This window comes from Gopherus flavomarginatus, chromosome 3, assembly GCF_025201925.1.
Source record: "Gopherus flavomarginatus isolate rGopFla2 chromosome 3, rGopFla2.mat.asm, whole genome shotgun sequence".
In the NCBI taxonomy this organism is placed as follows: Eukaryota; Metazoa; Chordata; order Testudines; family Testudinidae; genus Gopherus; species Gopherus flavomarginatus.
Window position 1 is genome coordinate 60,907,663 of NC_066619.1, and position 17,124 is coordinate 60,924,786.

Sequence of the window (17,124 nt, forward strand, 5' to 3'; positions counted from 1 at the left end):
ACTGATATTATGATAATGGGAGCCACAAGAGCAACAGTGACTGCCACCTGCTACAAGGACTATGTATTTATTAGTTTTAAAATTACTCTTGTCTGCTAATATAATTGAGGCCATTAAGTCTTTTTCACATCAGACTGTCATGTCTTCCTTAGGATGTATCCAATATTTTAGGTTAATATTTTTGCATTATCTAAGTACAATTTGTTAAGGCTGGAGTTTTAACTTTAACTCTGTTTACTTTATGGGTATTAGTTAATCACTGAAGTAGGACATTTATGGCACACTACACAGGGATTTACACATGACTCCTATTAACATACATGGCAGGTATGTGTGGTTAAAGCCTCACGTGAACCACTAAAAATTTACCTCCCAATTTATTTGAATGTGTTTTTGTGGTTTAATATTCTATTTTTTAGTAGTCAAAGAAACAACAAGAAGAAAATGCAGATTATGGAAATATACGAAGTTTGGTATGACATTATACAATGTCCTTCTCACTTCCTATATGGTCTACATGCCTGGCATATATATTTTCAAATGTTTATTTACCTAAAGTGTTGTTATATGTCCTTCAAAATCATGTATTCCTTTATTATATTAATCCCAGAGTTTCATTTTTAAAACCATAAAATCTAAAAAGTAGTTTACCTGATAGATGTTTTGGAGACCAAGAAGTGTGTGGTATAAACACATATTTAGGGATACTGAATACTGTACTGTACTTTTGATGTTTGTACATAACTTGCATTAGCCTTAAGGGTGCTAATGAGGGTTGAGGGATAACAGGAGTTATGTTTTGAGGGAAGAACACAGCCCTGGGAAAATTTTAAAAGTATATTATTTATTTGACAGACAGTAATACCTCCTTATGAACCACTAGGTCACTTTCCAGTGTTACTGATCCTGATCAGATTTAATGGTCTATTTAAACACAGCATTCTTAAATATCCTTAAGTCTCCAACCAACAAGAGCATGACTTTTTTAGGCTTGTCTAAGCAACATTATGAAGGCTGACCTTGACATTAAAATTAAATAAGCACCAACTTTCCGCTGCCATTTCAGTGTATAATCTCAAGGTACATTCTTATACTTCAGCAGGCGTTGAAGCTCAGTCACTATATCAAAGCTACATTAAAATAACTTTGTTCTCAAATGACTATGGTTAACACAGGAAAATTATATATTTTTAATATTCACAGTTCACTGTTGTTAAATCTTATCTGATGTTAATTTAGCTGTGAAGCTCATAGTCTTGGAACTGGAAGATGCCAAAAAACCAGTTCCTCTGAATGATTAGGTTACTAAAACTATTTATGTGTTCCTGTTTACAATGAAAGATAATACATTAATTATCCCACATTATGTGGAAAAATTCATGATAGCTCCAAGTTACTGATCTTAAATCACTCTAAAAAGCAGGTGGGCCTGTAATTTCCTTACATCTAGTGCCAAATGTAAATATTAAAAGGCGTCTGGATGGAGCTGAATTGTATTGAACTGCAGCAAAAAAAAAAAAAAAAAGTAGCTGGATTTTTTGTTCCAAGAAATTCGGTCTGCAAGTCTATTTGCAATTGCAGAATAGAAAATATAGGATAAAGTCCAAGATGTGTGGATTAAGTATACTAAGAGTATAGTCCTCCAGTCTTTATTAAGGGACAACTCAATTGAATTGGGTCCTACATGTGAAGTAAGGACAACCTTGAAAAAGGAAGCACATAGCAATTGAGTACGTCCCTCTTTTTTTCTGTTACTTTTTGGAATACTATTAACAGTAATTCAGTTTGTCAGAATCCTTCCTCTTCTCATATTATGAGAAAGATTCCAGACAATCAATCAGAGTCAGAACATAAACGACCAAGGAGGAGGCAAAAATTAGTGAAAGACAGAATCAGATTCCACATCCAGCCCTATAGAAAGTTTTAAAAGTTTCAACTCCCAAGACAATTGGTAAACTCCATAATACAATTGTAGGTTCAGGGATATGGAATGGCAGATGAAGATGGACTCTGAAAAACTGATTTGCTGGTGACTAATTTTCCTTTGTGGTCTGACCCACTTCTCTCCATCCTGTGGAAGATTCCAGACAAACAGCAGACGTAGAATGTAGACCCACAAAAGCAGGTGGACTTATTGAAGAGATGGCTTCAAAAAAATTTGGAACTAAATTTGCCTTGGTTATCTATACCCACCTAGTAGAGGGTAATGAAAGTGTGAGACAAGGTCCAACTAGCCCACTTGGAGAGGTGGAAATAAGCCATGTGTGCAGCGGCCCTTCATTGGCAGGGATGGAGTCTTACCTATCTGTTTGTAAGTATGAGAAAGTTTTCCAGACTTGGGAGCACAGAATCCTGGTCCCATTAAGGGTTAAAGATTGGAACTCAAAGCCTATCAGACCCACTAGAAGGCTGAAACAGCTGAAACCTGAACTCAGAGAATTTCAAGCCATTGTTGAATGTGATTTTTAAAAAAATTGTTTTGCAGGGACTAGTTAGTAGGAAAGTTCATCGAGATCTTCCCTGATACCCACCATCTGGTTCTCCACACAAATACAAATTCCCTTGGTTCACTTCCAAACTCTGCCACATACCTCACATGTGATCCTGGGAGACTCTCCAAATCTTCTGGGGAATAAAGACATGTTGCTCAGCTCAGAGACTCACCAAAACAAATCCACCCAACATTCTCATTGCAGAAACTCTATGCTAAGAGTGGCCAGGATGTTCTGGCTAGGAAGCTAGTTCAGATATAAGTTCTGTGTCAACGAAATGATCTTATCTCTTACTTGCAATATCAGAACCTTATGATCATATTCTCCCTGACAAGCTGCCAATGAAAGAGGAAGCCCAAATGTAAGTGTGACAAGGGAGTGTGTTCTTTCTGAGGATGGGCAGCAGGCAGTTGGCAGGCACTGAAAGGGCACTTGAGAGGGAGTTAAGAGGACCACCGATGTCTCCACAGTACTCCAGTAATGGAAAACAAATGCACACATTAACAGTACCTTAAGGTGCACCAGGGAGCTTTTAGTTTTACCAGCAGGGTCTACGTGAACCAGGTAGTGTGCAACACAATAGTGTTCTTTAGAAATCTCACCCCTGTATTACACATTGCTGCTCTATGTAGGCAAACCCTATGAGAGGATCACTGTGGCAGTCAGGTGATTGAAAATACTCCAGAGAGCCTTCTGCTGTGGGAGAGCGTGAAGGAGAAAAAGATATGATAGAAAACCTGAACAAATCTAACTCAGGGAGGCAGGAAAGGGAGAGAACCACCCCCAAATTGTTACTAAAAAGAGAGGGAGCAACTTCAAGCCCTGCATTTTTAATCAGGACATTAAGGTGCCTTTGTATCTTATTGACAACTTATTTGGGGAAAAAAATGATCTCAAAATTTTGCCCTGGATTTGGGAACTAGAAAATCTTAGGCTCTGTCTGCCTCTCTAACTATACTGATATAGTTAAGGTGGCAACACTCCCAATGCTACTGAATGTGGCCTAAGTTACCCCAGTATAAAAATGCTTATACCAGTAGAACTTACTCTGGTTCAGAAAGGAATAAGGTATAAGCTATACTAGTCTAAGTCACCTTTCACTGGTACAACTGTGTCCACACTAGGCATTTACTGGTATAATAATTTAAATAAAAAAAAAAAAACAACCCCAACCCAATATCACTAACTGAAGCGGTTATACTGATAAAACTTTTAAGTGAGGACCAGGCCTGTAAAATGTATGGAACTGTTGTGGTGGTTGGGACAGAACACAGCAGACAAAGAACAGCCCTTGTTATGGACTGATATAAAGGCACATCCAACAGACTGGCTTGATTTCTGCATCTGGAATCACAGCACCTGGTGACTAGGGCACTGATGTATCTTAGATTGCTGTGGTCCTTCAAGACCATACCTACATATTATTAGTGACATATCAGTTTGTACTTTTGTTCACAAAGTTGTGACTTGTAAGCTTTTAAGTCAGAACATCTGTCTGGTCATTCTTATCTATGCCTATTCCAGAGTCATCAACAGTGTTCCGTATATAGGGTACAAACATCACAAACAATAAGAAAGCGTTAAAAACCAGCATTTTAATGCTGAAATTCTAAAAAAGTAGTATGACAATTTCTTACATAACTGCCATTTTATCAACTATAATAAATTTCACGTTGGTTGTCTTTAAATTTCTTACTTTAAGATTAGCAAGTACATTAAATGCTATTTTTAAGGAATGAAGAGACAATAAAACCATATGAAACAACTAGTGGTGTAATGTTTAAAATAGCTATTTATAAAAGAGGGAGTAATGAAAGAGAAAATTTATTTTTAAGAGGTGTCACTACTTAACATTTTGAAAGATTTCTTTTGTACTTGAGAGACAATAAGAAAGTCTTTGATTTTCTATGTACCACTTACAGAAGTTTAACTGTATATCATACAAATGCTTTAAGTTTTCATCCAAATCTACAGTTAAATTACTCATGTAATTATTTCAGGAGAAATCATACTTTTTATTGTTAATTTCATTAACACGTTCGTGGTAAGAGTTTGGCTGTATTTAAATGCAGTTATCAAAGTCTTCACTACTACAATTAAAGGGATCATTTCCATATTATCCTAGAAGGTAGTTTTTTGAGGGATTTATAATTTCTGAATTAAAGCAATAACAAAAGCAATAACCAAAATATGGGCAAAAATGGCTATCAAACTTACTTCAAGGTATACTTCTCTGTGATCCCAATGGCAAAATATATTCTTAAAATATATCGCCATTAACACAAAAAAAAATCAATTGCATCCTCTTTCTGAAAATGCTGATATGATGTGACAGTTGTATACCCCTTCAAAATCATTGTCAATAGGACACAGTTGCACTGGGATGAGTAATATAAGGGTGCTAGAGCTGGAGTGGAACATATCAGCCTCACAAACAAGTATATTCACATTTCTGGTTTTGTAAAGTCACAGTAGATGACACTGATGATATGATAGATTGCTAACTATTATAATATCCAGTACATCAGTAAATACAGCACCATTACTTCCCCAACTTTTATGTATAGTTAGATTAGTACAGTGGGGCTGATTCACCACTGTGTTACTCCAATTTTACACCAATATTTCACTATTGATTTAAATTGAGTTATATTGGCAGTGATTGGTGATTCAGGACCAGTAGGTGGGGAATTTGGGAAATAAATTAAATGATTTCTGGATGCTGAAGTTCAAAATTCAATGATATGGAGGAAAGAGGGAGATCACACCTTTCTGTGCAAAGAAATCCTACTTCCTGCAGAAAACAGAGATTGAGGGAGGAAGGCTCAACCCACTGCTGGGGCACTGCCTTTCCTTACCTTGGAGTACAAAGAGACCTTTTTGCTGGCTTGGAAATCTATATGGGGAAGGGCATGAGAATTAGGGAGATTGAGGAAAAAGTGGGTGGAGTGGTGCGAAGCAGATGCACATCCTCCCCCTTAGACCTCTCTCCCAGAGCCCAATTAAATTTACAGAGAGAAGATAATTCAGCCCAAGGAGGGGTCGCAAAAGGTCAGAGCTACTGGAGAGGCATAAGGCCTAGCCTCCCACTTATCCCAAGAGATCAAACCACGCCCCCTAACAGTATGATGGAGGAAAATCTCACAGAATTTTCCTTCCCCTGAGCTCCATCTGACAAGTTTTAGGAGTGGGTGAACCAGCCCCATACCTGGTCAAATAAGTAATCTGAGTTTATCAGTCTAATCTTAGATCCCGGTCCTCTCAATCTAATTTTATGTCATTCTGTTCACACTGCAGCACTGCAACAAACCTGGAAGTCTCCTCTCCAGAGAAATTCAGTACCAGAACCGCAGGAGTGATGAAGGCTAGAAAAGAGGTATACTTCCCTGGCTATTTACATGCCAGAAAATTCTGCACTTCTGTTTTCACTCTAATCTGTATTTTCACTCCTATTTTATGCATACTAAAAATTCTACAACTTAAATAGATATAAGGTTAAAAAACATATACAACTAACTATCTGGTTGTTATTGCAATAACTACTGAGTGTATATATGTCTATAGAACTTCTGCTAATTTATTAAAATTTGCATACAAGGAAAACAATTTTTGTTTTCTATAACTGCTATTCTTTAGAAATCATGAATGCAACATACTTTCATTATAAACAGCACTACAAGATTGTGTTTTTGAGCTAAAACTGAAAGAAAAAGTTCAAGAATGTTTGTAGATGTGTCTAGTTTGACAGTTTAGTGTGCTGGATGTGACTTTCACAGTCTGTTGGCAGATTGTAGGAAAGCCATCATACCTGTGACTTGCTCATTGATTAATGAGTCTTTCAACTCATTGCTGCCGTCTGAAGAAGGGCCGTGGCCTTTCCAAGCTTCACTGCTTATTCATCTTCAACTGCAGTCCTACCAAGGTATATTCCATCAAGAAAATCACACCTGGTTAAAGCTAATGAAAACTTCAATATGTCATTTTCTAGATAAGTCAAAAATCATGTAAAACTAGACAAAAGATGTATTCAAGCAACATGAATGCAGTTTTGTCATAACCTGTCAATCTAGAGACTAACATTAAAAACCTTTCCTCAGTGACATTTTTCTTGGTGACAATTCTGAATTCTCTCTTTACTATACAATACAGGACACACAACACAGTTTCCTGCCCTATGCACAGACCAAGTTTGTTGTTTCATCCAGCAAGGAATTTGGCCCAGGCAAATTGGCGTTTTTGAGAACTTGCTGGTAATAGTGTGGGTTATGCATGGCAGGCCACCCAAATCCCAGTAGATCACAGCACCTGTTGGCACATAGTCTACCAACATGGCATCCTTCTGTCCCTCAATCCTGCAGCATTTTACTTTCAAGTGTACCGTGGCCTTAATCTGACCTCACATAACAATAGTGTTAAATGACATCCCTATGTGGAGATGATCATGTAGGATTTTCATATTCACTTGCCTCAGTAAGAAAGGTGAAGGATAGTTTTTTCGCTAAAGCACTGGACGGGGAGTCAGAAGATCTAAGTTGTATTCTTGGCTCTGCCACAGACTCTCTCCAACTCTGGAAACAGTGCTTCAAGCTCTCTATGTCAAATTCTCTATCTATTAAACTGGGATAATAATACTTCCCTTGCTACCTCACAGGGGTGTTGAAAGTCTTAACTCTTTAAAGTTTGAAAAGAGTTTTCAAATCTTTGGGTGAAACATGCTATTAGTACAAGGAATTATTATTGATTTTTAATAGCACATTGCTAAACCCCCTAAAAGCTCAAGAGGCAGAAGGAAGGAACAGTCTAGTGGGCAAGGATAAACTTCTGACCTGCTGCTTTGCCCACCTCAGCTCATTCTCCTTTCCCTCACAGAGATAGAATCACAAACCCCACAGTGCAGGTGGGTGGACGAGCAGCAGGTGGTAGTTGGAGCAAGCAGTCAGTCAGTACTCTGCCTGCACGAACACAAGCTCAGAGCTCTAATACATCCAACTATACATCCAAAGAGTAGAGGAAATAGAATTTACATTTTCAGCAACATCAACAAGGATAAATGTGACCCTTTTCACTACAGAAGCAACCCTGAGTAACAGGAAGGCCAGAGTTGAAAGAAAAGAGGATTACTGGTAGAGGAAAGACTGCATCTATTAATAAGGAGATGAGAAAATCCTCTACGATTGATCTGGAGTCTCCCGGAATCGGCAGTGATCTCCTGGTGACTATTGAAAGCAATCTGGGAGATCTTAATAGGATATTTTAAGAAAATGACATTACGTCATGTTGGGGGGAAAAAATCTTCCGGAATAGCTTCAGTCAGAGTTGGCAACCCTAGACAGCCAAGTAGTAGATGCAGGGTGTATTATGTAGTGGCATGAGGTGCTGAGTACAAAATTGAGTCAAAAGGCATATCAAGCAATCTCAATGTGGTTCCAATAAGGAAAAAAACAGGCCTTGCCATGAAGGAATGATAAGAGTAACTATGCAAATTACCAAGGAAACAAATGAGATGTAAAGTCTCATAATAGATACATAAATACATACATTATTAATATCAATACTAATAATTCAAACTGATCTAACATTTTTTAATTTTAAGATATCAAAGCACCCAATTTATAAATGGGAAAAGTGAGGCAGAGTGAGCCAATGACAGAAAAAAGGACTCAACTCCTAGCCCTATACTTTAGCCACTAGACCAGGCTGTCTCCCCCTTAATACTCTTCTTAAAGTAAAGTAGGTAAAGTCAATACATTTTTTTCCCCCATGGGAAGGTTTTATGCACTAGTACTAGATGCAAATCAGAAAACAAGCTTAATTCCAGGCATTCTCCTGGTTCCTTTGCTAGTAACAGTTACAACAGAACAAAACCCAAGTATGCAAAGGCCCCATCATAAAAGACTTTTGACATTCCTCTTTCTAACATTAGAAGATTAGATATAAGAAATCATATTAGCTATAGCCAATCATGGTCTGTCTCTTTTTCCCGTCTTCTGAGGGGGAAATTATTTTACATACCAATGAAGGGTTATGTGGGTCCTGCAATAACCAGAAAAATGCCTGAACATTTACGCAGAAGTAGAGCAGAGTTATGGGATGAATTGTGCCGGTTGGGACTGTTACAGGACTACAAATGATGTTATTAGTAGGGCACAAGCTTGTGACATAGTTCCATTTCTGTGAATATTCACCATGACATTCTTAGGCACAAATAGAATTAACTGAATGGGCATGGGGTAAATCTCAATTAAACGAGAGAGTTTTTAAGACAAGATGCTGGGCACAGGGTGACTAGACAGCAAGTGTGAAAAATCGAGATGGGGTGGGGCGTAATAGGCACCTATATAAGACAAATCCCCAAATATCGTGATTTCTCTATAAAATCAGGACATCTGGTCACCCTAGCTGGGCATCGGACTGTACAACAGATATACATTTACACCACAGTCAGCCACATCCACAACCATAATGGGCTTTCATATAAAGACCATTCGCCAAGAGATTACCAGATATTTCATCCACATGGTATAGCCTGGGTCAAGAAACTTTATTACTGACAATTCTTGCTGTTTAACTATTTAGTTCCACTTGTATTGCTCCATGAAGCAGCTCACTGACAAGTATATAAATCTACTCTATTGGACAAAGAAGTTAGCAGGGCTCACAACTGATTTCAGTTTGGACACACAGTGATTCATATGACAAAGGAGCAAGGACACATAGTGATAATAGCTCATATCCCTATCGTTAGCTTGCAAATGGCATTTTGCCTATTTTGTCATCAAACTTGTTCATCTAGGGATAAAGATCCAATATTTCTCAACCAAATGGGATTCATTAAAAAGGTTAAAATGGGGAACAGAAAGAAATCCACTTTTTTTTCCCTTCTGAGAGCTCTGGTGTGGTGGAAAAGTCCTGCATCAAATTAAGGGATTAGGAGTTTCTGTTGTTCTCTGGGGAAAACATGCCCTACAATCTACAATTGCTCAGGCATATTGTATCTCAGTGTTGTAATATGTGGAGATGGATATTCTCAACTTGCATTTTCAGTTCTTCGTAACAAATTTCCTTTTATACAGGAAAGGGACTATTGGGATGCAATTAAGTAGTGACTTCTCCCTATGCCAGGTAGATCTTATTTAGTTACGAGAATTGTATATCGTAAACTATGATTCTTGTACAGTGTTGGAGTCCTGAAGACTTGACACAAGCTACTTGATATCAGGGCTCACCCATTCACAGGTGCATGGTGGGATGACACACAACAGTCCAATTACTGGGGCCCAGAGATCCCACTGATCAAGATGTAGGGATTCAGATAACTACAGGACAAAGCGCTTATTCCATAACTGGTTTGCACATGGTTAATAATGTTCCAGCTATTTGCCTTTTATGTTCTCTATGTCTTCTTTGTGGTCTACCAGCAGCAACTGGAATTTTTTTTTGGCGGGCGGGGGGAAGTACTATGTTTGGGGTTATATAGTAGGGAGCATTAGAGAACCACAATGGTTCTTTCTGGCCTTGGAATCTATAAACTCCTTCTCCACTAGTTTTTCTCCTACGAAACCAAACTGTCAGTGAACATGCCACTTTTTTTTCCTGTTCTTGTCATCTGTTCTCATGTTTTTTCAGATCCAAACATCTTCAGAGACTTATCACATCTTGATGTGGACAAAAAAGTGCATTGACCAGCACAGCTCACCTTGCTTATCTACCTTTCAATTTCAGTACTAAAGGAATTTTTCAGCATGCTGATAAATTGGATTTTAAAAGAGCATTTTCTGGATATACAGATGATCATCAACACAATAAACATTATTAATGTAAACATTTTCCACAAATAGTTCACCATATGGCTTCCATTCACAACAGATGCTATCTGTGTATCCACTAGAATATACACAATCTATGCAATTTTTCCTTGTAATAATTCAAAATTAAAAACTAGAAAAACACTGGTTTTATTCTAATTATGGTAGACTTTAATAAATGGTTAAATATTTCATCAGATCACCTAACTCTTGATTAGGAAACAAATACTGCAACTTTATCCAGCATCATCTAGTATAAACAGAACATGCATGTGGACAGTCTTTACCAAACCCAATCCAAATGTTTTCCCACTGGCCAGAGCCCTGAGGCTCCACTTTAGACTAACTCAGATTAGAATGCTCCCCCTGACCCCAACACAGCAGTACACTATAAAGTATAGGCCCTAGGTACCCATAGGACAGCGTCACTGTGTGATAAGCCCCTGACACGGCTTATTTCAGGAATCGGCAATCTTTGGGACGTGGCCTGTCTGGGAAATCCGCTGGCAGGCCAAGACAGTTTGTTTACCTGCAGCATTTGCAGGTTCAGCCAATCGTAGCTCCCACTGGTTGCAGTTCACCGTTCCAGGCCAATGGGATGTCCCAGACCACCAGCAGATTTTCTTGATGGGCCACGTGCCAAAGGTTGCTGATTCCTGGCTTATTAGGTAACATTCAATCTTGATTGGGCTATGGACATTCTGGTATCCTAATTGGCCCAGAGTTTGTGCAGGTTTGGCAGCAGATAGCACTGTAACCCCACTAAATTATTTGCCATAGGATATAATGAGCCCCTTTGACTTACTACATAAACACACATGCACCTCTGCTCTATTTTAAAGAAGCCTACCAACTAGTTGAAGATATCCATAGAGAGAGGTCTGAACTCACATCTGAGAGGTGGACCTGAGCAAGGTGAAACATCCAGTGTTCTCCTGTGACAGCTACCTCCCGTCATGATTCCTGCTTTTCTCATGATGATATTGTTTTGTTAAGCCTGGTCAGGTTGTTGACTCCCCTCCAAATTCATCTGAGTAGCAAGAGAGATCATAGTGACACGAGACCTTCTGTGGTTGCTACCTGTTGGGTAGCTCTAGCCAAACAAAATATACTATGAAAAAAGAATTTGGTAAATCAATCACTAGCTGGATATGCTGGGCCTAACATCAAATCAGCATCTTTTTGAAGCAGCTGACTAGCAAAGTAGCCAGCTGAACCGGCCAGAAACTTCCTCCTGCCTTTTATTTTTTAATTGACCATGAAGACTTTGGCCAACTTTATTGTTTACATATTTTTCTATATATATAAAGAATTATATTGTTTATATATTTTTCTATTCTTGTTTATTTTTTTTCCTCAGTACTGCTACCTTTTGACCTGATTAGCTAATATTTGCTGTGTCAGGTTGTTTCCTTTAGGAGGAGAAATTGATGATGGAATCAGGTGTTCATTTGTGGTAATCCAGTTTATTTATGAAGAACGTACACAAAGTTCAGTTTCCCTAAACATAGAACCAATCAAACATCATGAGACAGTTTCCTTGCTCAATATTTGAAGCTTTTTTTCCCAAACAGCAATCTCTCTCAGGGTCACACTACAAGTACTTCTCTGACAGTCCATGGCTTTCTGAAGTGTTCTGTGTTTACTACTGCTCTGCACCCCCCCGCACCTCCCCCACATGCAAACAATATCCAGCCCTATGTTGTTTGCATTCACACTCCTGAAAATTCCTTTTGCCCACACAGCTTCTCACTGGTGTTGCATGTGGCCTATTTTTTGAGTGATGGCTCACATCGTTTCAGTGATCTTACTCAAAAACAGCTTATCCTGAACGACGGGCAGCTATTGTGACCATGAGCTTCAATGAGATTTCACCCAACCCCCAGCATAACTGTGATTACATCACAAATATGAAAACAGCACAACTGTTAATATTTACAGTAACATGCAAATTAGCTGTTTTAATTCTCTAAAATAAATACAAATGAGACCTGAAAGTATTTATTTTACCTTGCGTGTGTGTGAGAGCAAGCAGGTGCTAAAATCATTCCCCTTTCATCCAGTACTGGAAGCTTTTTACCCTCCCCTAACAGCCAACTAATTAATGTGCCCACTACTTGCAGGCTCAGGGACAAAACTTGTCCCCATCTCACTCAGTCAGTAACTAGGTTGGGGAGGCATTTCCCTGGTAAATGAGCTCCATAAGCACTTTTTGCTTACTTTTTCTACTGCAGGAGAATCAGCAGAGTATACCTAGTTAACATAGTGTCAAATAGACAGCATTTAAGCTTAAAAAGGGAAAGAGAACTAGACATCATTGTGGACATCTTGATGAAAACATGTATCCTCACTGTACAGCAGCAGCAGATAAGGAAAGAAAGATGTTAGAACGTGTCAAATAAAATGAAAATAATGCTGAAAATACTATAGTGGCTGTTTTATAAATTGATGGTATGGCCTCATTTTAAATAATGTGCTCAGTTTTGTTCACCTTGTCTCAATAAGGATACAACAAAAACTGAATGAATCCAAAGAAGGACAATGAATGGAGAGACTTCCAAAATAGGAGAGATTAAAAATATTATGACAATTCAGTTTAAAATGGAGACAAATAATAGATGACATGACAGAGGTATATAAAATGATAGTAGTGTACAGAAGGTAAATCAGGTGCTTCTATTTACACTCATCACACAGGGACAAAGGGATAGCTAATTAAATTACAAGTCAACAGGGGAGTTGTGGCCTCAGAGAGCAGCTTCCATTTGTAAGTCACACCAATCCTTCTCTACTGCCTTTGGCTCATACTGATGACATCAGCAGACAGGGCCGTATAAGAGCCAGCCTGAGAGCTTAAGTTCCTGTTGTGGGCTGGTGTCATACCTTTTGTTTATAGACACACTGAGTAATTTGTATTTATTTTCAAAATACAAGTTGCTTCATTTTAACTGAGGGCAGTTGTAAGTTGTAAGTAGGGGATCTGACATAGTGTGCATTCTTTGCTATTGTAACCTTTTTGTCAATTAATTTTGGTTTAACTGAAAAGTTAATGTTTTGAAAAATAATAGTCTAAGGGTATGTCTACACTACAAAATTACGACGATTTTATAGAAGTCTATTTTTAGAAATCAATTTATACATAATGCGTATGTCCACACTAAGCGCATTAAGTCGGTGGAGTTAGTCCTCACTACCGTGGCTAGCATCGACTTATGGAGCAGTGCACTTTGGGTAGCTATCCCACAGTTCCCACAGTCTCTGCTGCCCATTGGAATTCTGGGTTAAGTTCCCAATGCCTGATGGGGCCAAAACCTTGTCACAGGTGGTTTTGGGTACATGTCGTCAGTAGTCCCTCCCTCCATGAAAGCAATGGCAGACAATCATTTCATGTCTTTTTTCCAGATTACCCATGCAGACGCTATACCGCGGCAAGCATGGAGCCCGCTCAGCTCACCATCATGCTGCTGTTGTAGGCAAGTCTACTGTGGGTGCTGCTGTTATCCAAGTAGTCAATGCAATCACTGACGTTCTGTTATCAAGGGTAGTAACTCTGGGAAACATGCGAGCTTTTTTAGATTTTAAGTGCATCATATGCCTGTCCTTCGTTGCTGGTGAAGAAGTCTTGCAGCCGTACATTCCAGTCCGGTTGGCGTTGTAATATCCCATAGCACTTCTGTGGTTGACACATATAACAGTTCCAGGGCTCTTGCTCTTTTGCTTTGGCCAAGGTACCTTGCCCTACCCGAACCTCCAAGCTTTCAACACAGAAGCATCTGCAACAGCTCCTTGCCTTCACAGTAGACAGTGCAGTAGGACTGCTAACTGTCCTCGCTGGACATGTAGTTTGGCCGCGGGTTCTGGGAACATCTTCCCTGCCCGGCTCCTAGTAACCTCCAGGGCATGGTGTATGGCTCCACCATTTCCGCTGCAACTCTGCTCTCCTGCAACTTTGCTCTCCTGCTCCCCAGCGACGAGCTCGGGGATCTGTTCTGGTCCTCCTGGATGCTGCTGGCAGCAGATGGTGCAGCAGGACTGCTAACTGTCCTTGTCCACCGCTTCCGCTGCAACTCTGCTCTCCTGCTCGGGGGATCTGTTCATGAAGCCTGGACAGCAGTAAGGAGCAGTTCAACTATAGGCTGAGCAAGTGCAGAATGGTGGTAGAATGTGCCTTTGGACGTTTAAAAGCTAGCTGGCGCTGTTGGTCAGACCTCAGTGCAACCAACATTCCCATTGTTATTGCTGCTTGCTGTGTGCTCCATAATATCTGTGAGAGTAAGGGGGACACGTTTATGGCGGGGTGGGAGGTTGAGGCAAATCCCTGGCATTCGATTTTGAGCAGCCAGACACCAGAGCGCTTAGAAGAGCACACTAAGGCACGCTGTGCATCAGAGACCCTTTGAAAACCAGTTTCATGACTGGCCAGGCTTTGACGTGACAGTTGTGTGTTTCTCCTTGATACAAACCCGCCCCCTTTGTTGATTTTAATTCCCCATAAGCCAACCACGCTCCCCACTTCGAAATAAACTATTGTTTTGAAACCATGCATTCTTTCTTTATTAATTAAAAAAGAAACCGAGATAACAGACAAGGTAGCCCGGATGGGGTGGAGGAGGAAGGAAGGACAAGGCCACATTGCTTATTGTACCCACACTAAAAATCAAACTGCTTAAATGACAGCCTTATGTTGCTTGGGGCATCCTCTGCAGTGGAGTGGCTAGGTGCCTCCCGCCCCGCATTCTTGGGTGTCTGGGTGAGGAGGCTATGGAACATGGGGAGGACGGTAGGCATTTATACAGTGGATGCAGCGGGGGTCTGTGCTCTTGTTGGCTTTCCTGCAGCTCCAACAGATGCTTCATCATGTCAGTTTGCTCCCTCAATAGCCTCAGCATCGTGTCCTGCCTCGCTCTTCATGCTCATTAATTCTTTCCTGGCCTCTGCCACTGAATGCCTCCATGCATTAAGCTGTGCCCTATCAGTGCAGGAGAAATGCATGAGCTTGGAAAACATGTAATCGGGAGTGCGTTCTTTTTGCCTTCAAATCTGCGATAACCTCAGGGACAGAGACGATAGGGGGAGAGTAGAAACATTCTACGCTCTAGGATTCTGGGGGGACTGCATGGTCACCTGTGCTTCTGAGTTTGCCAGGCTGACCAAACAGAAAATGAAATTCACAAGTTCCAGGGGCTTTTCCTGTGTACCTGGCTAGTGCATCGGAGTTCAAAGTGCTGTCCAGAGCGGTCATAACTGAGCACTCTGGGATAGCTCCCGGAGGCCAATACAGTCGATTTGCATCTGCACAACCCCAAATTTGACCCAGCAAAGTCAATTTTAGTGCTACTCCCCTCATCGGGGAGGAGTACAGAAGTTGATTTTAAGAGCCCTTTTGGTTGACGGAACAGGGTTCGTTGTGTGGACGCAGTCATTTTTAAATCGACCTAACGCGGCTAAATCCAACTTAACCCTGTTGTGTAGACCAGGCCTAAGTGGGGAAAACTATTATGGAGAAGCAAGGAAGACGAATAAAAACTGAATGGATAAATATTTCATACCTAAAACAAGGGCAGAATTAAGGTTGAAATATATTAGTAGCGTCCATTCTGAGTCAACCCCTTAGCCAAGATAATGCACAGATGTTGTAAAACAAAGATATTTCTCTGAAATGGGGATATAATACAAGCTTCACATAGTCTGATGCATAAATAGAGAAACAGGTAAAGGTAAAGGTTAGTGATATAACCATGCCAGATGCCTCCAGTAAAGTTCAACAACAAAGGGGGAATATAGGTCCCCAGTTCACGAAAACAGAGAAAATAGGTTTTTTTCTTACAAGTTCAAGAGAACATCAGATGTAAAATATTCTAGGAAATCATAATCTCCAGGTTCTCTGCCTACAAACATGGAGTGCATCTGTGTCGCTTACTATAAAAATTGTGAATATTATTCATAGTCTGATTTTGAACCTAGACATATATATGGAAAAAGCATCTGAATTCCACTGAAACCATGCCTTCTAGACATATCTGCCTCTAGAGAAGTATCTGACTCTGAGAAGGCAAATAATAACCAGTATGGTTTCGACTTCGTGTTTACAGTTTCATTTAAATTCTTGGATCAAAGTGAGGGTCTCCAAATCAGTTCAGCTTCCCCCTTTATATCAAAATCCTTTTATTTGTCTGCTGGGCCTTGGGAACCCAGTCTGAACCAAGATACACATTTTTGCCCAATGAGTGGTACTTCTTTGAAGTTGCTTACCTGTCCCAGGATATGCAATAATTGTCTCCCACTGATTTTAGTTCCTGGAGAAGCTCAGTAACTCTTCCTGATGGAGCGAGCCTACTATTCGTAGCTCACAAATATACATATAACATTTACAGATGCACACCTTTATTAACAATCCCTTTGTCCATAGCATCTGGCACATCTCAATAAAATAATTTTTTCAGGTTTCTGAGCTTTCACATTTGTTACACTATCAACAAACCAATATGTTGCAGACAAGAATTACTGAACAAATTACAGTTTCTGCAGAGCCTGGTCTAAAACTCTGGTCCCCTCACCTCCAAAAATCACAGATCACCATCATTTCAGCTAAAGAATATCTCACTGGATGCCAGTAATAGCTGGTCCCTTTATCCTGCCCATAGGCTAGTAAATAAAGGGTAACTTCACACATAAAAAATGAGTACATTACAGGAGATACCCTATACCAAGGACAAAATTACTATTTCTGTTATATCTGACAGGATAAAACACAAATATAGTACACAAATACTACCTGCAAAGGACTTACAGTATTTTACATTCACCCACCTCTCTATAGTCTGTGA

The 17,124-nt window shown here is 39.8% G+C and overlaps 1 protein-coding gene across 6 annotated transcripts in view; it reads right to left on the minus strand.

Moving 5' to 3' along the window:
• KIAA0825 (KIAA0825 ortholog) overlaps positions 1-17,124 on the minus strand; it is a 392,242-nt gene that overhangs the window by 158,529 nt on the left and 216,589 nt on the right. Inside the window, exon 22 of one of the 6 annotated variants that reach the window (XM_050943866.1) lies at positions 11,035-11,327. The exons of the other annotated variants lie outside the window; for them this stretch is intronic. Coding sequence (XP_050799823.1) covers positions 11,324-11,327 — 4 coding nt within the window. The 3' untranslated portion in view covers positions 11,035-11,323. Of the gene's footprint in view, positions 1-11,034; positions 11,328-17,124 lie in introns of those variants that run through there. 6 annotated transcript variants of the gene reach the window in all.